At 39.1% G+C, this 25356-nt stretch overlaps 1 protein-coding gene across 5 annotated transcripts in view; it reads left to right on the top strand.

Moving 5' to 3' along the window:
- The first annotated feature begins 354 nt into the window (after positions 1 to 354).
- Positions 355 to 25356, top strand: part of bun (TSC22 domain family member bunched) — a 105745-nt gene continuing 80743 nt past the window's right edge. Inside the window, exons 1-2 of one of the 5 annotated variants that reach the window (XM_017080313.4) lie at positions 355 to 470; positions 6830 to 11023. In XM_017080313.4, the coding sequence (XP_016935802.4) occupies positions 8016 to 11023 (3008 nt within the window). In that variant the 5' untranslated portion in view covers positions 355 to 470; positions 6830 to 8015. Of the gene's footprint in view, positions 476 to 495; positions 651 to 1266; positions 1411 to 6829; positions 11024 to 25356 lie in introns of those variants that run through there. The other 4 variants (XM_036817225.3, XM_036817220.3, XM_070999494.1 and 1 more) reach the window with 4 other exon arrangements.

Raw genomic sequence — 25356 nt, 5'->3', positions numbered from 1 at the left:
ACCCACGTTTGTTTCAGTCGAATGACACGCCCACTTAAACGTCCATAACGAAAACTTCTGCCTAGCGCCGACATTTTGAAGCTGGATAACTAAAATTTGACATTCAGATTCATATTGGAAATAACTGAGTACCGGGTACCTGATAGTCGATACAGATTTTAGAGTTCTTCTTTGTTTTTGAATTTGAATTATAGCAACAGCAATTTGAAATGCCCAAAAATCTATCATAGGTTTGTGTACGCGCTATATCACAAACGGTCCTTCACCCAAGTCAGCGATGACAACCACCTGGCATTTTAGTAAGACCGTTTGTGGAATACTTTTGGTATACTTGAACATATACCAAAATAATGTGAGAGGTGTTTGTCACCGCTATCGTAGCGGAGTAGCCTACCTAAAAATTTAGTTAGGCCGTTTTGTCCCGACGGTATAATTGAGCGATAATTCCGCGGTCACACTGCTGTTTTAACGTAAGGTCATTTTTTATAATATTTTTAAGCAGTTTTCCCCGAAAAGCGCAAATCGCGGTAGGCGCAAATCGAACGCATCGCGGACTTATTGCAAAATCGCAAATCTCGCGGCGCCCTTGAAATCGAGGGGAAAAAGCGAAAAAGGCTGAGAGGCTAGCGCAAAATCGAAGAAAAAACTGTGTATGTGCGTGCGTTCGAGTGTGTGAGTGTGACGTGTGCGTTCGCTGTGTGTGTGAGCGAGCTGGCATGCAGAAACGTATGTGTGTGTGTGCGCTGCTGCTGCGGCTGTGTGTGCGTGTAAATTGAATAAGAAAACGGAGCACAAAAGGCACTGATGGAAAATTTATATGTGCGCTGAAAAATTAATTTATTTGCAAAAAGCCAAAGAGCTGCGAAAAGTAAAGTGACAAGCGGAGAGACGGGCAAAAAGAAGAACAAATTGTGGATTGCCGACTCTCTGCAGATTTGAAGAGAGTGGGAGACTCAGAAAGAGAGGAGAGGGAGTTTGTGTATGTGTGGGTGTGAGCCGCCTTTGCCAGGAAAACTAAAAAGAAAAAAGTCCCTGGCGTTAAAAGTTGCAAAAAAAAATTGTTGAATTCGATTGTTTGCTTTCCGCAGTTCGGCGTTTCGTTTCTTTTTTTTGCACAAAAACTTTTTTCGCCAATCTTTCATGCACGCTTTTTCGTTTATTTAATACCTCTCTCTTGCTCTCGCTCTCCTGCTCTTTCTCTCTGGCTCCGCTCTCCGGCTCTCTCGCTCTCCGCTTTTTGCTTATGCCAGGCCAACTGTCAAAACTGTCATTTACCTTCCTTTTGTCCGATTAGCAAAACGCAACGAAAAACTAAAATCCCATCCAAATTTAAATCGTGGCCGTTCGCTTGTTCTTAGTTTGTTATTTTATACCAAGAAACGTAGTACTTTTAATTCGTTTGTCCTACGCGTAAGTGTTGAATGAAGAAAAAGTCGAAGAACGAAGAGGCGAAATGGAAAAAATCGCCGCCGCCGCACAGTGCAACAAATCGATCAGAAAATAACCAAAAAAATCGAATTGAAACAAAGTGTTAAATGAAGGAAAATCAGAGAAATTCAATGGGATAAAAGTGCAAAAATGTCGCGTGATTGTGATTGGTTGTGTGTGTGTGTGTGCCCATCCTTTTTGCTCCTCTTCTTCCCCTTCACTTTCGCTGTGTTGTTGTTGCAGTTGACACTTTGTACCTTAGATTTTCTGAGTTCCTCTTTCCATTCTTATTTCTCCAAAACAGCTGGCCAAGCATTTGATTAACTCCAATTTTCTTTCTTAGTTTTTTATGCCATTTGCTTTTGTTTATAATGTCAGCTGGTGCGGCATTGTTGTTTATTTTCTGTTCTGTTTCGCCTTGATTGTTTAGTCAAGTGTTAGTTTTGTTTTTGTGCCATTTTGCAATTTTCTGCTTATTTGCCATTCGATATGGGGTATTTTTTATGTGATTTTCTATAGAAATTGGATTTTACACAAGTGTTTGGAATTAGGGAGATGTATTAAGTAACGGAATCTAGTTACATTTGCAAAGGAAGTATCATCATCATCATCCGTCTATAATAACTTTTATACGTATTTTGTGAGCTTGACTTTAAAACAACAGACGTTTTTATTAATTTCGCGTTTTCAAATAGTTAGTCTTTCTTCGAGCTACACAGTCATTTTGAAAATAGTTGATTGATTTAATTTTTTTAAAGACGCAGTGACGTTATGAATTGCTCTTTGAATTCGTAATATTATGAATAAGCTTAAAATATATTTTGTAAATCCGTACATTTTGAGCCAGTACAAAGATATTAGATACTTCTACAGACTGAGCCGAATTATCTATATTTGTGTTTATAAAACAAATAAAACCTATTTAATTGCCAATCCAAAACAGTTCATATTGGAACCATTTTCAACCCAACACCATTACGGATAAATCTGATTAGCTTTGCATGCCCTTGAACTGATCTTCATTGCCTTCAAGATCATAATGAGCATCCCTTCCATAGCATCTCCGATTTCAAAGCAAAATAAAATAATCCTCAGACAAGATCGGTTTTGCCAGGCCGCGTGGCATAATTTTTTGCTTACCCTGCACCTTTTCATAATTGTCACTAGAATATAGGTTTTTTGCTTAGAAATCGGATACTTTTTAGACTCCCGCTACTTTTTGGTACGAAAGTTGGCAAAGTTTCAAATCTTTGAATATCAGTTGTTAGCTATTAACTTTTTTGTATTTCTAACAGGAAAGTTTTTATGAAATCGATTTTAATTTGAGAAAATAAACTGGGTTCTTTTGGGTATACCCAACAGGGATGTACAAAACATGCGTGTGCAGCCAGTCACGTCTACCAAACAAGGTTTCAATATTTTCTCCTCCAGTTCTATAAATCTTGTATAATGTTGCAATTGGTCGTATTTAATTTATTAAAAGGCATCAGTTTCAGAACAATTTAAATATATAAACATACTTAAATTGAAATTAAAATTTAAATAATTAGGAATTTAAAAAGATACATTTTTGATTCTTGATTAATGCTAAACAATTTTTTTAAAATATTAATTAACAAGTTCGTTTTTTTTTTGAGAACTAAAAATACCTAAACTTATAATGATTATACCCGCGTTAAATTACCTTTTTTTAATTGTTGTACCCATTTATTTATAGGGTATAAAACATACCTTAATTTTAAGACATGTTTTCTTTGATATCTTGTTGCATTATTTTTTGTTTGCTGCTCCACACATTCTGCGACTCAATTCAATTGAGAAATTTTATTCGATTTCAAATTGTCATTGTAATCTGTGACTTGTTGTTGCTCTTGCAGCGGCCTCTGCCTCCCTCCTCCTCCTCATCTTCGTCGTCTTCCCTTTCGCTGCTCTTTTCTCGTTTGATAAACATTTTCATTGCCTTCTCTCGTCCTCTCTCTCTCGCTCCGCTCCTATTTCTCTTCTCGGGTTCTTTTACTTCCTCCTACAACGCCTTCGTTTTCTTTTCCTTCTCCCTTGCCATTTTTTGCATTGTGAATCATTTCCTTGCGGAAAGGAAAGGAAAAGAGGTGGGAAGCTCTGTGGGTGGGGGCAAAAAGGAAAGCAAAGTCCCTGATTAGAAATCGTTCGTTTTATTTAAATATAAATTGTATTAAGTGCTTTTCGGTTGTTAAAAAATATTACAAAAATAAGAAACATACATACAAAAATGTGCTTAGGGATTGTTTATGAATTAAAAAAGTTTAAACTTGGTATGAAAATAGATTCTTGGATTGCTGCGCTACAAACTTAATATCATTTACTTCTTAGTTTGATGCGGTTACTAAAATGTCAAAGAAAAGGTAAAATTTGTCAGTGTAGTTTGGGTTTAAAGAACCTAAAAAACCTTGTGTGTTTTGTATGTGTTTTCCTATTTTTTATCATTTATGGTTTTTAGAGTTGAAGGTATGATATTCGGCTGGTGCACTGCGAACAATCGGGACACCTTTCCTTTTAGCTTTTCGTCTTCTTCGGCTGCTGCGCTGCTATCATCATCAATATTGATTACCGGCAGCTGTCCGAGAGAGAGAGAGGAGGCCGCTCTCCTTTTGCGGTTTGTTTGGTATGCGGCCCCCGCCCGCCCCGCCCACTTGTAGGCGCCCACCTTGGTGGGAGGGAGGAGGGGGCCTGGCTCTCGCTCTTTTGGGGCTCTTTCTCTCTGATTGCAATTTTCTCAACGCGCATTCGCTTGTTCTCTCCTGCTCTCTCTCTCCCTCTCTTTCTGTACTATCTGTTGTAGTTGCTTTTCATTACATTTGTTGTTCTTGTTGTTGCTGGCTTGCCATCGATTTTATGCTTTGTCGTTGCAATTAGTTCTTCTTCTGTTGCTTGTTTCTTGTCTGCACTTTTAGTTCCCATTTTCTTTTAACCCCATCTCCTTGTTGTTGTTTTTGCTATTGGGGAAGGCAGAGTGAGAGAAGAAGGGAGACAAGAAGAGATTTGTTTGTGTGCGAAATCTGGTGCCTACAGCGATACTTTGATTATCGACTGGCAGGGGCTAATGGGGGACCCAAGTTTATTGTCCAGAAGTTGAGTTATAAGAATGGATGTTCTTCTATTTGTCCTGCCTAGGTGGGGCATACATTGGATTGGAAAGGACTTAATCCTATAATTGGTTTATTTTCGGTGAGAGTGTCCATACTCTTAATGCTATTATAGAAAACAATCGTTTAGGGTTAAGGGATCAGTAGACCAAGAAACCAATGCCATTTCTCCTTCAATAGTATTGTCGTCTTCAATTCGCCATCTCTACTTAAGCAGAAGATATGAAGATACCTATTTGTTAACCTCGTTTATAAATCAGATAGGAAGTCTGTATATCCTGAATTTTTAAGTCCTATAAAGATTCTGTTGAATGATTTGCAGTTTCTGTAACGGTTATTCCTTCCTTTTCTTCAGACGCGACTTACAAACCGACCGAAAAAAGCCAGACACTGAAGTCACTTTCTTTACAGATTTTTCATCTTGAATTCATACATTTTTTGCATTTTTTTGAACAATTTTCACTCCTTTACTCCCCCAAAAGATCTCCACAATATGAACGAGATAAAGAAGATCGACACCAACAACAAGGCCAATAGACTCTTGAAGACCCAACAAACGACAGAGCCCCAAAAAACCCACCTTGGCAGAGTGCTACGACCAATGTTGACCTATAACTGATTTTCTGTTGTTGTACGGTTGTTCTTCTGGTTTGCTGATTTGGTCGGTTGTCTCTTTTTTTCAACTAATTCCTCTTTTAGCCACGAAATAATCAGATTTTTTTGCGTCGTTTATAACTCGATTAGGCAAAAGAAATAAAACAAAATCAAGCGAGAAAGAGAATAAAAGAGCAGCAGCGTCAAGGTCTTGACTTTGCCTTCTGGCAGGGCACTCGTAGAGTTCAAACGCAACTACAGTAATCACTCATAAATCTGGATATGAATCATCAGCTATGGTTCTCAGCATGGGTTGTCCTTCGAGCAAACCTTCAAACTCAAGAAATCAATGTATTACATATCGTTTTGGTGGTCCTCAAACCCAAATATTCAAATTGTTTCATTTTCAAATATTAAGGGACCACTGTACCAACAAATACAAACACACTCTTTTCTAACAAGTCCACGCAATTTATGAATGATCGTCAAAAGCGTACGGTTATTAACCAACACAAGTGCTGCGAAAAAAACAGCGCGTGTGCCCGAAAATGTTTGCAAAACTTTTTCGGCAACTTTTTCGCGAATAATTTGGGGCTGCCTTTTTATCTCTTTCTCTTTGCTTCGCGCTCATTTCTGATTTCCGTAAACGAAATCGATTAAATAATGAGTGAGGCGAAACAAAAATCAATGAAAGGAAATAAATATTTGAATGTTCCATTGCAAATGCAAAGGTAAATAAGGCGATCATCGAAAAGAGAAAAGGAGAGTAAAAAGTTATTAAAAGCAAACAATCTGTTTTTTCGTTGGTTCGGAAGGAAACCACCTCCAAAAAACTTCTTTCTCACATGTAGCACTTAACTAATTCAACAAAACTACGACGTACATACCTTAACTCTGACAACTCAATGAAATCAATAATAAAAAAAGGAGGCGAAACAAAAAATAATGAAAAGCACACAAAAGCATCATCAACATCGTCATGATGATAATAAACGAATGCGAACTACGCAGTTATGAAATTTAACTAGATACTTATAGAAAATCATCCAATATGCAGAAGCAGAGGGTCGGGTTTAAGTTCAGGCAAATAAATATAAAGCTTTTTTTTGTTATACGCTTTGATGGATGCCATCTACGAGATGTTTTGAATATAGTCAAGTGAGGTAGATTAAATAAAAACATTTTGGATGTAATAAACTTTTCTAATTAAATACAAAATGATGATTAGTGATTTGCAGTCTAAAACTGAAACCCTTTTTAGGGTAAAGCTGCAACATTTGTGTAATGGAATATATTATTTATTTTTAATTGTGTCGATCAATACTTTTAATATCTTTGGTTTCACTTTGGTTTTGGTTCAAGCTTCCGCTCAGTTAAAAAATGGGAACCCTTGATTATTCGTTTATTTAATTACCCAAATGAACTCTTGACAAATGTTTTTTCCACTAGGGGTTGGTCTCAGCCTTCTCTTTCCTACATTACGTATACGTCGCGTTGCTCAGTGCAATTATTTACCTTTTTCGTTACCCCCTCCACTGACCCTCGATCTTCTTGGCCGGCGTCGTTTCTGTATATTTAATTTAATAAACAAATAATGGAAATTAATATTTATGTTTATTCTTGATCGAATTTCGAGTTTAAATGAATATAATTCTGATTGTCATCTCGTTCTTTCTCTTTCACAGGAGTTTCATTTCTACAACTTACTGCAGTGTGCTAGTAAAACTGAACCCAAGAAATTAACCCTACGAGATAAAGCTAAAGAAAACAACAATTTGAAAACCCATTCGTGAGCGTGTTACGACAAAGTGGAAAAGTGCAACAAATACATGAATACAAGTATAAATCAACGTTAAGCCCAAATCCAATCCCTAGTTACCCAAGATCACCAAAATATTTTCATAATTTTTAAGAAATATTTCAAGTGTGATAGCAAGTTGTAAAACACCTCGAAAGAAGTCATTTTCAAAAACGAATCATCAACTGCAGGACCGAATCAAATCGAATTGATTCGATTAACAGCTGTGCTGTACACATGCACCTGTGTGTGTGAGGGGCGCGCGCGTGTGCGTGTACGTGAGTGTTTCGTGTATCTGTGTGCTAGTGTTTGTCAGTGCTGGTGGCGAAAATTGAAACGCCCGCTAAACAAAGTCAAGCGCTAGATGGCGCTGTCGCTGCCGCCTGTGACCAGTGTTGTTGTTGCTGTTGTCGGTGTGCCACACATTGTTGTTGTTGTTGATGCTGCAGCTAATAAAACGCGGAAAGGCAAATTATAACCGCCCACCAACCCCACAACACAGCATAGCGCTTAAACATCCCGCCCCAGTCGGATAAATAAATCAATTTCAATTTATTAACCTAACAAAATCAACGCCCCAACAAAAGAAAAATAAAATAAAATAAAATACAAATAAAAACGTAAAGTAAGTAATAATCAAGAGTTTCGCATTACCCATCGTCGGTCGGTTCAAATTGCGTCGCGTCGCGTCGCGATCGTCGCTAGTCCTCGGATCGGATCGGAACGGAACGGAACGGAACCTTATAGTACGGGCTGTTACGGATCAGATCGGATCAGTTGGCAGTCGGTGGCACCTGACAACGCAACGCTAACCGCTATTATGCATCGGCGTCGTCGGTTGGCCAGTGCAAAAATCGGATTCGAATTGGCGGGCAAGCAGCAGCTAAAACAACTGACAGAACTCAACTAAACGGGCTACACATAAAGTAGACATTAAATAACCCCATAGTTATACCGGCTTACCAAACCGAAGGTAGATAATAACTTTTTTCGTGACCCAAATAATCCAAGAATCGTCAGCAATCCTGGATTATTTGCTAAAGACTTTGCGCACGCTGAAATCCAATTCGATTATGGCCGAGAATCAAAGTGCGGCCAGCGAAGATTCCGGTCACCAACAGCAACATCAGCAGCAGCAGCAACAGCAACACCAGCAACATCAGCAACCACTAGCCACCACATCAGTCACCGCCGCTTCAGCCACATCGACGTTAGCTAACCAGTCGCCCACTAACTCGCAGGCCTCATCCCCTGAAAATTCCCAGGAAGCACTGCCCCTGGTGCGACGCCAGCAATCAGCAGCAGCAGCAACAGTAGCAGCAGCAGCAGCCGCAACAGTTGCCGCCACCAGTAGCAACACTTCGCAGCAGCAACGCAGCAGCATCAGCAACATGTTCGATCGCACGGTGAATGCCAAGTTCAAGCCGACGGCCTCAAATGCCGGTCCCGGCAACAATCCGGGACGCAGGAACTCCATGCTGACACCGGCCCGAGGGGTCAGTGTGGGCGGCACTGGCGGCAACATACGCAAGTTGACCAAGGTCAACTCGCTGACCAGCAATCATCACTACTCGGTGTGCTATCCCCCCAGCAACATCTATCAGAATAGCAACAATTCCGGCAGCAACTCGCCTTTGCAGCGCACCACCAGCGAGAGCTTGCGTTTGAACTCGCTGAGCCGCGTGGCAGCGGCGACAGCCTCATCGGTGTCCAGGGCCAGTAGCAACTCCAGCCTGGCCACGTCCACCTCCACATCGCTGGCCCCCAAGTCCAGCAGCAGCAGTGGTGGCAGCAACTCGACCCCGCAGCAACAGCAACCGGTGAGCAGTAGCAACAGCAGCAGCAGCACCGGCGCCAGCACCAACAACAGCTTCACCAAGGCCAGTTCGCCCAACAACAACGGAGCACGTTCGGTGGGCGGAGCAACTGCAACTGCACCTGCAGCTGGCAGTCATCATCATCAGCCACATCACCACCATCATCACCATCACCACCATCAGCATCACAACCACCAGCAGCAGCAGCAGCAACAGACTAGCCTCAGCCAAGGACACGCCTCGTTGACCGTCGCCGGTGGATCAGCTGGGGGTGGTGGTGGTGGTGGAGGCTCCTCGGGCAACGCTGGTGGTGCCACCAATCGCAAACCAAAGACGACTTCCTCATTCGAGATCACCTCGGTGACGGTGGGCCATCCCAAGCTGAATGCGGCCGGCGACACTGGAGACGAGTCGGCCGACGATCTGGACGAATCTCACACGGATGACAATAGTCGGATAACGGACCTCGAGAACGAGACGCCCTCGATGTCGGAGGATACGTTCTCCAAGGAGGAGGTGTACTATGCCAACAATGCCCTCAGCACGAATGCGCCGGTGATACCGACTAGCTCGCAGTACGGCCTCGTGGTGGTGGATCCCATTGGTCCGTCGCTGGGCCAGACGATCCAGAACGTCCAGGTGAACGTGTCGGATAACATTATCAATGTGGTGAGTGGTGCCGTCACACCGGGCGGCACCAAGAAGAAGGACGACATCAAGGAGACGCAGCATCGCAGCGAGCGGTTCAAGGTGGTCAAAATTGAGTCCACGGAGCCGTTCAAACGTGGTCGCTGGATGTGCATGGACTACCTGGACCACTCGAGTGTGGGTAATGGTGGTAATAACAACGAAAAGACTGGCTCTTCTACTTCCGACGCGCACGCAGCCACGGCGGATGGTGCAGCAGGTGTGGCCGGTGGGTCAGAGGCCCTGCCCCACAAGACCACCCAGAGCATGATTCTGCCGCCCACCCAGAAGCTGAACGAGAATCACCTGGAGGCCAACTCGACCGATGCCAACTGGAACTATGCCGAGCAACAGCAGCAGCAACAGCAGTCGCAGCAGCCGCCGCAATCCCAGCAGCAATCCTCGCAGCAGCAGCAGCAACAGGCCCAGATAAGTGCCACGCCCAGTGGGGTGATGACAGCCCCCGCCACAGTGGTTCACGGGATGCAACAGTTGCACATGGAGGCCCAGCAGCAGCAGCAGCAGCAGCTCTTCGACAGCGTCAATGCCAATGCCAGCTCACCCAGTGACTCCGTCAACATGGACTATGCTCGAACGGCGGCCATGCAGTTGCATCAAACGTTGAAGCAGCTCAAGGAGCGCGAAGACGCCATGGACGTGCCGCCAGGGGGTTATCCAAATTTCCAAAACGGCGGAGAGGTTGGTGGTGGGTCGGCCAACAACAACAACACCGGTGGGGCAGCAGCTGCAGAGTCGCAGCTGAGCACCAGCTATGTGGAGCAACAGCAGCCGCTGTCGCCGACACCACTAACGCCCCAGGCTGCGCCCACATTCGCAGCTGTTGCTGCCGGGCAGTCGCCCAACTTCCAATTGGAGCAACAGCAGCAGCAGCAACAAGCAACATCGCAGATAGATGGGATAGTCCCCCAGCCATTTAACCCACAACAACAACAGCAGCAGACCCCGCAGCAATCAATACCACAGCAAACAGCAGCAGCAGCACCATCTGTCGTTGCTGCAGCACCACCACAACAGACTTCAAACACTTCCAATGCAGCAGTAACCACTGGCCAGGGTCAGACACTACCGCTGTTATCACACATGACCAGCTACGAGCAGCAGCAGCAGCAGCAGCCCAATCTAGGAGCAGCAGCAACAGGAGCAACGGGAGCAACATCGGTGGCTCCCCAGCCAGCAATTCCCACGCTGCAATTGCAGAGTGCTCCTGCAACAATTGCCGATCCACAGCAATTGATGGTGCCACAACAACAGCAACAGGAGGAGCAACAGCAGCAGCAGCTGACACAGCAGCAACAGCAACAGATTCCGCCAGCAAATATCGCGAGTGCTAGTGCCAATAATAGTAACCTAAACCTAACGAATACGAATGTTGTGGCCACCGCCGAGGCAACGACAAACGCGCTGACCTTGACCGATGAACAGGCGACCGCGGCAGCAACCACTGCAGTTGCAACCGGAGCTGCAGCAGCAACAGGAGCCACATCGGCAGCAGCAGCAACGCAGCAGCAAATTCAACAGCTACAACAGCAACCAAATGCAGAATCCGAGACTGAAAGGTGAGTCACAAGGCAGATATCTCTTATCGAAAGGTTTTACATAAATAAGAGCAGGAAGGGATAGAAAGAGGAAATTTATAAATGACTAATTGATAAATATGAGTATAAAGAAATTTATTATTAAATATTATCGAGTAGTATTAGCCAACTTAAGGTCACGTCACTGGTTGGGAACTATAGTGCGGCAAGAGGTAAACTTCGGAAAGCTGATCCAAACCCTTAATGTGTTGCTGGACCTTTTTATAATCTAAAATGAACAATGGCTAGCCTCTGCTTTAGTCCTTACACTCGAAAAATATAAGAAACATAGGCAATATTTCTTTAATTATATTAAAATTTCCATTTTTTAATTTATAAAAAACCCCATCGATTCCGCCCGTTTTATTAGGGAAAATCAAAAGTATTCAGTTCAATGGGCTAATGTATTTGGCTGCTATCTTATCGGGTTTTCCATTTTCCTCTACAAATTCATTCACAAAAACTTGTGACGTTGGTTTTCCACATTTACGACCTGGTATTTGGTTGTCTTATCTCAAACAGTATTGGGCTGATCAAATATTTACACGATTATACACAAAACGCTGCCGCTCTGTCTACTTTTGTACGGGGGACTTAATCAATTAAGAGACGACGACGGTCCCGAAAGTTATTTATGGCCAGAGCCGAGGTTCGGCTTTGGTTTGCATTCGACTATATTTAGAACGCATAAGCGTTGTTTGAACAAGTTTTGAGAATGCCCGATGCCCTGGCAGCCCCTGGCGCCCTCCCCTTCTGAATATTATCGTCTAGGGCTAGTTTCAGGTTCATTTCGAGCCGCTAAAGTGCCAACACGCGCCGCCTCTTTCCCATCGTGTTGTGCCGTCTCTTTCGGTCACAAGAAATAATTTCGCCACTCAAATAATTTGTTGTTGCCTCTTTTTTATAGTTTTTTCTTATATTTTTTAGTTTTGTTTGTTTGCAAATTTGTTGCGTCCATTTGCTGGAATTGCTTGCTTGGGCGGGCAGCGTAGAAAGAGAGAAAGAGACCTCTAATAGAGGGTAAACCTCATTATAATAATTTATTTAATAAAAATTCATCAATGAAATTAGCCATGGAATGTTTGCACCGAAAGCGAGCGGTATATTCTTTTTTTTCGGAAACGTTGTGGAAAAAGGGGGAGTGGACGGATCGGCGTGTTTTTGTGGGGGCGGTGGCTCTACAACTACAAAAATACGAACGTGACACAAAAGGTCGCTTTAATTAAGTTCGTTTTAGAGTGTACAACCGTTTACCCAATTGTCATACACTGGCAAAAATTTTAGCAAATTGTAGTAAAGGCTTTTTAAATTGAAATAATAAAATCAGGCAATTTTAAGTGGCAGTTGAACTTCTTAGACCTAAACTCACAGCATTTTATCTTATATAACATGTTTTATTATATATTGAACTAAAGAAATTAACTACATTGTGAAACATGCCAGACCAATTTTACTTAATTGATTATTTCAATTTATCAAAAATATTAAACTTCTAATTGGCCATTTGTATTCATTGCTTTTCAGATTAAGGCAATGCATTACAAAATGCATAAAACCTTCAATAATTGCGGTCGAACTATTATCGATTTTAAAAACAATAAAATGCTTTCATTACCAATTGTACATTTAAAAGCAAATATTTTACAAAGTGTTTTGTTTTTTCAGTATTGACCAACTGTTTTCCGGCTAAAACTTGGTGACAGTTTTTTTTGTTTTTATTGGTGCTCCATCAGGCTGATGACTAATTTGTTTGCCATAGAAAAAGTTTATTGGATGACTCACTTTTTGGGGGTTTTGCATGTGGCGCTGCTAAACGGATTGATTAAACTAGAGAAATGCATACAAAAAGGGGGATCTTTTTCAGTAGTTTACACATTGAGCAAATGCCAAGAGATTAAAGAGAGACCAAAGTCAAGGAAAATGAAACATGTGTGTAGATACAGATACATATACAGCAGATACAAAAGATATGTGTACATTATATTCTTGGCGGATTGCGCATTTGCGTGTGACGAGGAGCGAGTCAAGTGCCTGCAACCCCCTGAGACCCCTTCACACCCCGCCCCTTTTGGTCACTCCCCATATTTCTGAACGATCGTCCCTCTTTTTGTTTTTTTTTTCGTGCTTCCTCAACGAAATGCAACTGGAAATTGTAAAAAAGGGGCAGACTATGGCAGCAAAAGGCAAATTACAATGAATTATGTGGCTTGGGTATTAAAAATAGCCGGCACCCAGGGCCGTGGGCTGCAGAGGGGGTTTCATGGAGGACCCAGGGGGTGACAATGCGTCGTATGAGTAATACCTCCCCATATGCGCACTTGGAAGTGGTTTGTTCGTGCTCACGCTTGTCGGCTTAGCAACAACTTGAAGACCAAAACGGCCTGCACTTGACAACTTCTCCGCAACTAGCCCCCCTCTCAATCTTCATTTCACATTTATTTTTCTCCATCTCGTCTTACTCTGGCAGACAATTTGTCCATGTTTTCTTTATTAGAGCAACTGATTGATGCACTGGGCCCAAGGGCGTCTTACCCATGGTTTTCCACATTTTCCCCACCCCTTTAGGTCCACTTACGTCACTTACATTGGGACAAGTGGCCATAGAGGAAAAGGAGTGAGGAAAACCAGTTTGAGCCCTGCACATTGAAAAGGAAAGTCTTTGTTGAATGGCACTCAATATGGATTGTTACAACAATTGCAATTGTACATCACTTTACCTTATATAAAGGAAGAGAAGGATATTCTTGGGCTTAAATTGAGTAAGAAGTAAATAACAATTGGCTAATTGAAATAAATTAACGAGTTTTATCAGAACTATAAAAGGAGTTTAGCCGTTGGCAAATAAACGTTTTTATAAACAAACTTATATTTTATTTTAAAACCCCTTTTGCTTTCTTTTTGCCAACCTTTAAATTGTACATCCACTGATTAATCATCATTATTCTCTTGAAATCAGCAAATGTTTATTGCTGGAATATAAATCGCTGCTTGCGTCCGCCAAGCATCTGGAATATAAATTCTATTCCCTTCCGTTGAAATTTGCAATATTCGAATGGGTTTGATGACAAAAGTAAATTCCATTAACTTCATATGCCCGACTTGGCCCCATGGTCAAATGTTGTCATCGTCCAAGAGCTGAGCTCATAACTTGTGCTCAACACACACACTGGAAACTAATTTTCCTTTGTCCAACTGCCAATTAGTCGGGCAGAAGTAATCAAATGTCTCTATAAAAAAGAATACTTTATGCAGAGATGGCTAGTACAATTCTTTCGAAACGGACCCCTTGCTCTTATCGTTACATTGTTAGTTTGGTAGGGGAACGTTCATAGTACATTTGTTAAAGTTAGATCGCAGATTTAAAAATGTACTAACATGTAAATATTTTTAAATAGGTATAAATTAATAATTAATGTGATTCGAACAGTGGAACAGTTCACTTGAATGGTTTTTGTATTTATTTATTTAATCTTATAACATTTGTTAAAGTTTAGGTCGCAGACTTATAAAGTTTACACAAAATGTAAATACCTTTATTAATAAGTTTGTATAAATAAATTAGGCGATTTAAAGAATAATAACTTGAAAACATTAATATATTAATAATATACCACTCACATAAAAGTTATTTTGTTTTTATTTATATAATATTATAACATTTGTTAAAGCTTAGGTCGCAGATTTATAAAATGTACAAATGAAAATACTTTTTCAATAGGTATAAATAAATATTTAATGGGATTCAAGGAATAATAATAACTTAAAAACATTCAAAATTCTAGATACTGAAACAGATCACTAGAAAGATTTTTTATTTTTCGCAAATTTATAAAGTTTACACAAAATGTAAATTTGTTTTCAATAGGTATAAATAAATAATTAATGGGATTCTAGGAATAATAACTTTGAAGCATTAAAAATGTATATACAGGAACAGCTCACTTAAAGGTTTTTTGTTTTTGATTATTTAATCTTATAACATTTTTGTTTCCTAGTTCTAAACATTAAAAATAATATTTAATAATATTTATTTTTTAATTTACATAATCTCACAAAGCTCTTATTTATTTCAAACATTGCTGGCGGTAGTAAATATAATATCATATTTAAAGAAAAACATATTGAAAAAGGTATTAAAACACAAAGGTTTTTTTTACTTTTACTCATCCAGTAATTGTTGTCACGCGGATTCCTTCTTCTTTTTCGCAGCTTTGGCTGAATCTTTTCCGGACTTTGTTGCTATAATTTATATCGAACAATGTTTCACTCAGCCGCCTCTGTCTCGACTTCTCTGGATATCAAGTGATTGTGCGCTTGTGTGTAGGCAATTGACAGATTTACTGCAATTGGTTTTGGTTTGCCGGAGGCAACGACCCGATCGTCGTTTCCAGAGACCCAGGAAAAATGCGTCACCCGGCAGATAAAAAGCAGGAGACACCTTTACCTTTGCCACAATCCGAATCCCCCTGGAAACTTGAAACTACGGGGCATATCAGTGGATGTGATTACCTCATGCGTTGCTTAAATCGCGACCAAGGCAGGGCCCACCGACTATACGTATATGTTTATACGTATCGAATTGTTAACTTGACGCGTGCCTGGCATTGACCGACTTAGAATAATTGAAAGAGCCCCGAAACAGGAGCTGGGAAATGGGGAGGTTAGGCCTGTTCTTGGGTTCCAGTGACCTCGACAAATGAACTTCCGTAATGGGAGGAACGAACCGAGGCGGAGGCGCCAAGAAATGCCTTGTCAATTACTCACTCTCCTGCGAACGAAGTTGATTCACTCACACACAACACCAAGCGGAATCAACAATAATAATGTATGAATAAAAAAGTGGCCTAAGAACAGGGGAAGAAGAACCATATTGAGTATTCAACAGTGTTCTTAATGCCATTATTGTTTTGTTTTTGCATTTTCTGCGTACTTGGACAGCGACGTTAAAATCTATGTCAAAGTCGCAGAGAAAGGTATAATATACCATCGCGAAAATGAGTGGACACCTGCTCGAGCATTTTGCTGCTCGTGTTTCCAATGGCAAATTGAAAATTTCGCATTATACAGGACAGTAAAACATAAGGTAATGGATTTGTAACAAAGGATAATGGATTCATTTATTTATTCAGATTACCAAGTGATAGAGTTTAGTTAACATAAAACGATTTTAATTTTAATATATAATATCAATTTTAAGTCGATTTTCCTTCCCTTGAACGCATGCGGTGTACGAAAAAACGATAAATCATATACCATACCTAAAACGATTCATCTCTGTGATTCCAGTTTTTTGCAGAACATTTTTGCGAGTAACCGAAAATATTGAAAATACTTGTATTTATTTTTTGCCACAAGGTCAAAAACATTCCCGTCTCACATGTGCCAAATTATATATCATTCCTTTGCTACTTTTTCCTTGGCTAAATTTGCCTGTTTTGTTTTTCGGGGCCTGTCGTCTTTTGACGCAGTTGACCTACTAAGGAGGCAACTTTCGGTGCCATTATTTTACGCTCAAGAACCTTCTGATGCGGTTGTCACTTCCGTTTGGGATTCTGCCTTATCGGGTGGCGACCATCCAACCAACACTGCTATCTTCATCCCCTGCCCTCGTCTAGCTTTTGTTTATCTAAATTATCTAGAATTTGCCCGAACCAAATTGAACCCCATACACCCACTTGTCAAGCCAACAGATTGTACAAATGTATCTGCATGTCGGTTCATAAAAGCAAACCAGCAGTTAGGATTGCAGAGGCATGGTATTATGTGATGGACTAAAGCACTAATTTAATTTAATGCACTAACAAATTTACAATTTAATTGGCTTGCTTGGGTAACTTAAACAATTGTTTAATAGAAAATTTAGCTCACATAATACTAACCTTGTTAAAATCTTAAGAGAAATGTGTTTGAAGTGGTACAGTTAACCAAATTGTTGGTTAAACACGAAACCATTCTAATCTTCAGATAATGAAAACCTTTGTTTATCAGCAACAGTTGCTGCCATTCCTGGCGCTAAAGATAATTTACATTACTAATTTAGTTTACTGGGAAAAATGCATGAGTTCAAGTTCAAGTGATTGCTTAATGAAAATGTAAACAAATTTGTCAACGCCTATTAAAAAATATCTTTGGATGGTCACAGTTATTAATTGGAGGTGTTATTTAATGATGAATGTACTTTATCAATTGTTTGTTGATTTGATCGAAAAATGCAACTTAGTTAGGGAATGCCAACTAGGTAGTCAGACAATTTGATTAAACCTCAATAATTTTAGTTTAAATATTTTTTAACAAGTTACCCCAAACATTTTTGCCAGATTAACTTATCATTCATTTCCTCATAATGCATTACCGGCATGTAGCTAAATAAACATGGGCACAGTATACGAACATGCATTTCCATTTTATTTTCGTCTCGTTTACATCTAAAAAGTACGCCATATTGGGGGCTTGTAGCCCCCGTACATCTTCCCACCCCTTTTGCTTACATAAAAGCCACGCTTTACGCTAAAATGAGCTTCGCCTTATGCGCTGCGCACTTACTCGCCGTCCAAGTGTGTGGGGAAAAACTGTGATGTAAAAAGTAACAAAATGTAGTAAAAACTGGAAATAATTCGTTTACAACAGTGTGTGGAAAATGTAACGAAACCAAAAACACAGCTTGACCTTCGCTTGGGAAATTCGATGCTCAAGAAATGTGGCTGGCGACGGGAAAGGGAGAGGTGTGTGCTAATATAGGCGCCACACAACTTTCCAATTGGTGATGAAATAGTTTCGAGTGCCTTATTATATATTTATAATGCACATGGGATGACAAACGTGGAAATGAATAATGCGACTTTGAGGGAATTGGTTATGGTTCTCTTTATATAAGCCACAGCTCGAGTCATGAACAGAAACAGATTTGAAGTTACAAAGTGTTTAAGGATTGGAACCATTGAATTATACATTATATTACAAACAATTTAAATTATATTCAAAAATAATTGTAATACAGTATAAATAGGGATCATCATATTTAAATATATTTTCCCATTCACTTTTTTTCCATATACTTTGAAATATAACTTAATTTGATCTTTTACATATAAATATCTTTAAAAAAGAAAGAATAAGAATGTATTCTAAGTTTCACTTTAAATTTTTCTGGAATAGAAACGATTCAAACTTATTTTATTTTCCAAGTTTTTACTGAGGTTTAAAAAACAAAGATATTGACCGAGATCAGAGAGCTAATAATGTTGGGGAAAGGAAGTCTATGTATGAAAAGGAAGTTCTGGTTGGCATACATGTCGTATGAGTAATTTTTAAGTAAAATTTGAAGACATTTCTCAATTTTAACTTGAAAAAAATAACTGAAGTTTTTGAATACATTGTTTCACACTTTAATCTACCATACGAATAGGTGAGAAAAGGATTTCATTTTTTCGACCATGCACATGTTTTATATTCCCTGTAAATGGACTTTTCTGGTATTGACTAAGTGTAGTATACCCTAGTACTTATAAAATAGTGAGTACTCAAAAATAAAAACAAAACGTCGATTCTCTGACGTCGCTTCGTCTGTCTGGCGTCTCACACACACAAGCGTATAAAAGACATTTACGTGTTGGAGAGCGATTTTCGCAGTGCTCCTAGGATTTGTTGTTGTTGCTGTTGGTGTAACTGCAAATGATCGTTGGCCGGCGCATTACAAGCTCTTTTTTCTCTCCCTCTCTATCTTTTCGGCTGGCTCTCCCTCTCGCATTTTCTCTCGCGCACTCAACCCACACAATCAACGGTCATGCGTTCGTATCGCTTCGTTTGTGTCTAAAAATAGACACAAATATTGAAGTTGATTTTTATACGGCCACCGTCAGATACCCCCACCCCACCCCCTGAAAAACCACTCCCCCTTCCCCCGAGTCGTTTGGCGAGTTCGTTGTTGCTATCAAGCATCGCCTATCAATGTGCGACTTTTTCACTAGATGTTGTTGTTATTGCCATTATGTATGTTGTTGCTGCCTTCATTATAATGCGTTGTTGTTGCTTAAAAATAAGCTTTGCTGCGCGTGGCATTTTTTTTTCTCCTAATTCTACTCTCTCACGAGGAATAGAGAGAGGCAGGCAGAATTCTCATGCGTTGATTAAAGTCAATGAAATAAATTAGATTTAATTCATGTTTTTGGCTCTCCAACATGCTCATTCCTTACACAGAGAAAATTATATATCATCTTTGTAAATAATCCAAAAAGATTTAAGTACTAACATTCAAAATTTATGATTTAACGGTATATAACTTAATTTACCTATCTGGAAAATTATGGAGCTAATAGAGTTTATGGATTCATTTTCCACTATTTTCTTATATCAATCTTTTAATCATTAAAATAATTGTTACTCCTAAAAAAAAACCTCATTTATTTTCCAATTAAAACATGTCGCATAAAGTTCTGATTGTATCTGATCTTCCTTAGAATGTTTATCTATGAATAATGCAACTTCTTAAGAACGCATAAATAGTACCATTAGTTTTGTTTAGTGTAGCTTTTCCTATTGCATATTTGCGACAACGTTTTTTAATATTTTTGCGCAGCATTTTGCAATGTTTGTTTTGTATTTTTTTCGCGCCAATATTTTTAGCACCTTCTCCAATTTTTCTCTGTTGCTGGCTTTTTGTTTGTTTTCCTATTTAACGCCACGAGCTGTTTTTCTCAGATAAAATTCAGGATGGAGGGGGAGGGAGGGGAGCGCCGTCTGGCGAGTGCAACAATGTTGCCTCGTTTCAAGTGGCTGTTTAACCCACTGGTGGCCCAGGGCGATGCGAGTGCATAATGGGAAAATTTAACCAAGTGTGCATCTGTTTTTGATAAAGATAAGGTTGGGAGAGCTACTACTTTTTGTTTAAAGGAGGGTAAGGGTCAGGGAAAGTAGAAAGATATTTGACATTTTACATAACTCTTCCAAGAGATAAATTAGGGAAATGCTTACACACAGAAAATTCTGCTGAAAATAAAAATGTTCTTAAAAATATAACATTTTTGAAGTTAAAAATTTTTTATTTTGCTCGAATCAAGTTGAATTCGCGGTATTTACATAGTATATCTCAACAAATAAACTATTAGTCCAGTCAGTAGTGTGTACTTATCAAAAAGTTGTTAAATAAACTCAATTTAACTTTTCTCTTCTCACCATATCGTTCTAATATTGATAACATTGATTTAAAACTTTACTTAGACTGTTTTGAAGAACGAATATTTTCAATTCAAGAACAATTTAATTGAATAATTTTCTGTGTAGCTTTATTTTTCTACGACTTTTTTTATTCCCCCGCGTAACTTACATTTATGTTATACACGTGTTAACGTAATGTTTTCTAAGATCTAATGTAGTTTAACCGATTCGGCTATGATTCTCTTATAAACAAAAGAATCTTTAACCTAAATAAATAAAAATCTAAGCATTCATTAGAGACCATAAAGTACTTGCCCCTCTACTTATTCCCACATAATCCAAAAATAAACTGGACAACTGCTCCAAAACGAATTCCAATACGCTTAGAAATAGAATAATTCCCTTTGTTGCCAGGCAGGAATGTTAACGAGGTGTGTGGTGTGCCGTTGGTGATCTTTCCAATCATTATCAAACAAATACAAAGCGAAAAAACCTGATGGCTCACAACCTGCCCCACTGTGGTTGCGATGCGAACTGCGAACCGAAATGCTGAACAGGTGTTTCCATGTGACGAGGGCTGAACTTTCATCGCTCGAAATTAAATGCGGATTGCCGGCAGAGGGAATACCTCAGATTACGACTGCCCCCAGGGTTTTGCTCGTTTTGCTCTCATATTTTTATTTTTTGCTTTTTGTTTCCCCACATTTGACACTTGCCTCACTTGTTTTAGACATTTTTGCTGAAAATTGAAACCTTGACAGAGCGTGAAACGCCTTTTATTGATTTATGGGCGCCTCTTCGTGCGCTCGAATCGCCCGATTGATTGATTGATGATTGGCTTTGACTCTGGGTATTGACTTCTTGCACATTTGCAAGTCAAATTCGGCCGAAAAAAAGGCGAATTGAACGATTGTAGAAAAGCCAAAGCACTGGGAAAAAGTCGGTTCCCTTTTAAAGATACCCGAAATACAGAACGATATTATTGATAGACGTCAGTTGGCTGCGATCATTTAGATAGATAGGCAATCGCAGGGGAGGAGGACAGGACCCAGAGCACATGATTTAAATACTAAAGGCAAGAATAACAAAGAAGCCAAGTAAAACGAAAGAAAAACAACCAGCAATATCAGGCATATTTATTTGCTCATAAATTTCTACGGTCCGCACAAGATAGCAACCACCGCAGAGAGACAATGTCCCCATCTCTTTCGCCATCTCGTCTGCCCTCTCACTCTGAACCCCCCCCCCCCATTTCTCTTGCCAAGTGCCAAGATTGTGGTGCGATTCTTCTCACAGTGGGTCAATAATCGCAATCAATTGAATGAGTTTATGTGCTGTGAATGCGAAGTGCTGTTTCCCATACAGAATTCTTACAAATTGAATTTATCACAACATTCGGGGAATTTATTAAAAGGATAATATGTGGATAAATTAATATGACAAGATCGAAGCCTTCGTTGAGTTATCTTTTCCAGTGAATTGCAGTTGTTAAACCTCTAAAGACCTTAACAATCCATAAAATCTGAAAAGTTTGATAAGCTTATGAAAGAATATAAATCTGTTTAGTGCAGGAATTATCGATTCGAAATAGCTGGCTTGCGAGCTATTTCTATCATTCATAAAAAATATCTGTAAAGGTTATTTAAATCTGTAATTGACACTGCAAATTGCAATGGGGCACAAAAAGTTTTTTTCTCAATCCATGAAAATCTTAATTAAATGACTTCAGAATAGTATCCAATCCTAATGTTGGATTGACATGTCCATTAATTAACGTTCCCTCTTCATTTAATCATGTCAGACGCCGTACAGTGCCAAAAGTTGTCCGACTCTTTTCGCATGTCAAACTTAATTTGATATTTTGGCAAAACAAGGGGCATAAAGAGCTCTTTCCTTCAAAATTTGTGGCCAGCAGAGGGGATGTAAACAAAAAGCAACAAAATCGAACCAACAAACAAGGGAAATTGACGGAGAGTGGGGATATTACTTTAGTGGATTGGAATTGAGGACCCAGACTATTGTATAGTTGCATAGGATTACTTGCTTTTTGAATAAAGTTTAAAAAAGTAGAAGAAGAGTATTATCCAAGAACAAGATATATAATTGTTATGCTATTTAGGGAATTCTAATTATAGACTAAGATAAATGTCAAAACACAATATGAAAACTATATATGTACATTATGGTGCGCATACCAAAAGAATTTTGTTAAAAAACACGCGTTTTACGGTCTTCGAATTGGTTACAACGTTTATAACGCATACGCAGTGTTGCTTTTGATCAATTATACTATTTTCGTATCTGAAACACAAAATGATCTCTTTTATGTTATATTATTATCCTATGTTACAGTTAAGTTTATTTTATTAAAAACAAATAGTTTAAGAACCAATGAGAACAAATATTAGGTTTGAAACAATGAATAAATCCTTATTTTGTTACCTTTAAGTCAGAGTTGATGTGTGTACCTATTAATATGATCAGGTGTGTAGATGTTCATGACTTGGTTTTATTTCTAAAATTAGTTTTTGATTCATATTGACCAAGATCAGAGAGTTTACAAAATTGGGGAGGGAAAACCGATTTTTGAAAAAAAAAATTCTTGGTGGCATACATGTCATAGGAGTAGTTTTTAAGGAAACTTTGAGGACGCTTCGAAAGGTCTTAATCTTAGTCTATAAAAAACTCAGTTTTTCAATACATTTCGTGCACACTTTAATCCATCATATGTAGAAATGAGAAAAAGATTCGAGTTTTTGCAGATTTTGCTTTGAAAGGGAAGTAGTAAAAGCCACATTCTTAAACTCTTTTCGATTCTACCTTGGAATTACTCTGCATTAAGTGGTCCGTTTTTCACCGCATTTCGCCAGTACACAAATCAACTGGTGACACCCTACCTGCCCCACCATTTTCAGGGAGTTTATTGTCGGATAAAAGTGCCACAACAATGACCACAAATAGGCGAAGGAACAACAGAACTCAGTTGGAAAATGGGGAAATGCCTGCTTAGGCGAAAGTTAACTGTTGCCTGAATAGGGAACTGAGAGCGGGGGGCGGAAGTTGAGAGGCTGGGGGCGGAGGTACCACCCGGCCGAAGAACGACCTTGACAGCGGAAAATAACAATCGGCACACGGGTGGGAAAAAGCGAAATTATTATTATCGTGTGTGGGCAAACAAACAAACTGCAAATCGCGGAAAGTTGATTATGGATTTGCATTTCGGGGGAAGGCTCGAAACTGAACTGAAACGCAATTTCCACTTGCTGGAAAGTTACTCGAACCGAAAATCAATAAAGAAACAAACGCCGGCAAAATGTCAAACGGTGCTGGGGAAAAGCGAATGGGCTGCGCTAAAGTTGCACGTGAAAGTTGGCAGACATGAAAAGTGTAAAAAGTGTTTACGTCTTTTTTAGTTGCACCTTTCCTTCAATTAGCATCGTTCGCACAAATTGCGGGGGCGTGAGATGTCTGCACTCTTGCAAAAGGTCGTTAAAATGTTCGATGGGAATTGCCGGATGGTTTTTCAACTTTTGCCGAGTGCTTTCGAGAGATTTGTGGCGAAAGTTCTTAATAAAAGTTAAAAAAAGGAAAGTGTTCAAATTGTTGCAACCCTTACTTAAATTTCGTGGACCTTTTTTATGCTTTTATTTTAATATTACAAGGCTAGAGAACATAAATTACTTGCCCTGGATTTCTTAACCTTGTTCATAACATATAAGGAACCTTTTTTAAAATTGTAGGTAAAAGGGCAAGGTAAATTAAAGGTAAGGGTTTCTAAATATCATAATTAAAGAAGCTTTTATACAAATTAAATTAAGAAAGTAAGGAAAAAACTGCTGTGGAATAAAATGTCTTGATGTCTTTAATACCTATTCAAGAACACAAATTGAATTGGGTTGTCAGAGTGTGAAAACACATTTGTAGTTCCTCATGAAAACAAATTTCAAATAAAATGTTATTTAACCAGAAATAACAGAAATACTAATACAAATGTGAATGAACCTTTTGCCCCGATTGACGTATTCTGATTGTGACGCATTTGGTCGAGACTAACATTTGTTGGCCTGAAATCCACAAGTGGGCCAAAAGAAAGAAAGACTTAATAAGCGTGTCGGCGACTAGAAAAAACTACTCCCTCTCCTAAATCGAAGGTGGCGAACGATGAACCGAACCTCAAAGCGGTTCCAAAACAAAAATGTGCGTGACAAAATGCATTTCTCTTATCAGGCATTTGTTTTGACCCAATACGGATTTTTACAGTCCTAGTTGGGCAGTTTCATCCTCTGTTTTCGCACCTAGTTTGCTAATTTATTTATTGTGGGGTCATCGAACTGGGAAAGTGGGGAATATATTTGTTTCTGTTTAGATACTCCCACTTATCGGCTAGGGCCTCATTTGGTGGATCAACCATTGTCCAACCTGTTTGCGCACATATGTTTATTTAAAGTGTAAAATTATGTATTTACTATTTTTAGTTATATTATATTTTTAAAATTTATATTTAAAAACCTTTCGTCTAACTGATTGAGTATCTGATAGTTGAGGCACTCGACTGTAGCGTAACTTTTTGTTTTAGTTAAATTTCGAGATAATTTAATTGCGATATATAAGCTATTATTTTTTCCAAACGGATGAGTAGTTTTTTCTCAATCTTGTAAGCAAGTTTATAAAATTCATAAGATGTTAAATTCGGAATAATGTTAATAAACAAAATGTTTGTCAGCAGCGTCTTTTTTTTTTATAAAACTAGTTTCGATATTTATATATTTTTCGCCATTTTAAGTATTTGGTTGCGTAGTTTTGATAGAACATTCTTAGATACTTAAGGGTTCCTCAATAAGCCACAGTCACTGACTCAGTACTTGGTATACTATTCATTTCCGTTTCACTAAGCTAAGTGTTTGTATCTCTCGTTTGTACTCTCATGTTGCATTTACAATCGCGTTCCCCCACTTCCATTCACATTATTTAATCAACTTCTTTGTCTCGGCTTTCATTCATTATGAGATTTGTGATGCCCATTCAATTCAACTTTCTATCGAAGATTATAAGTCCTCAGATAATAAAATAAATCTTTTAAATATATAATACGGAATGACTAGCCCAAAGTTCCATTATCACATTTTTAGAATCAACTTTTCTATTTGTTTATCTTTATTTGC

This window comes from Drosophila suzukii, chromosome 2L (assembly GCF_043229965.1).
Source record: "Drosophila suzukii chromosome 2L, CBGP_Dsuzu_IsoJpt1.0, whole genome shotgun sequence".
Lineage (NCBI taxonomy): Eukaryota > Metazoa > Arthropoda > Insecta > Diptera > Drosophilidae > Drosophila > Drosophila suzukii.
The sequence above is the reverse complement of the archived record's forward strand: the minus strand, read 5'-3'. Positions and strand labels throughout refer to the sequence as shown.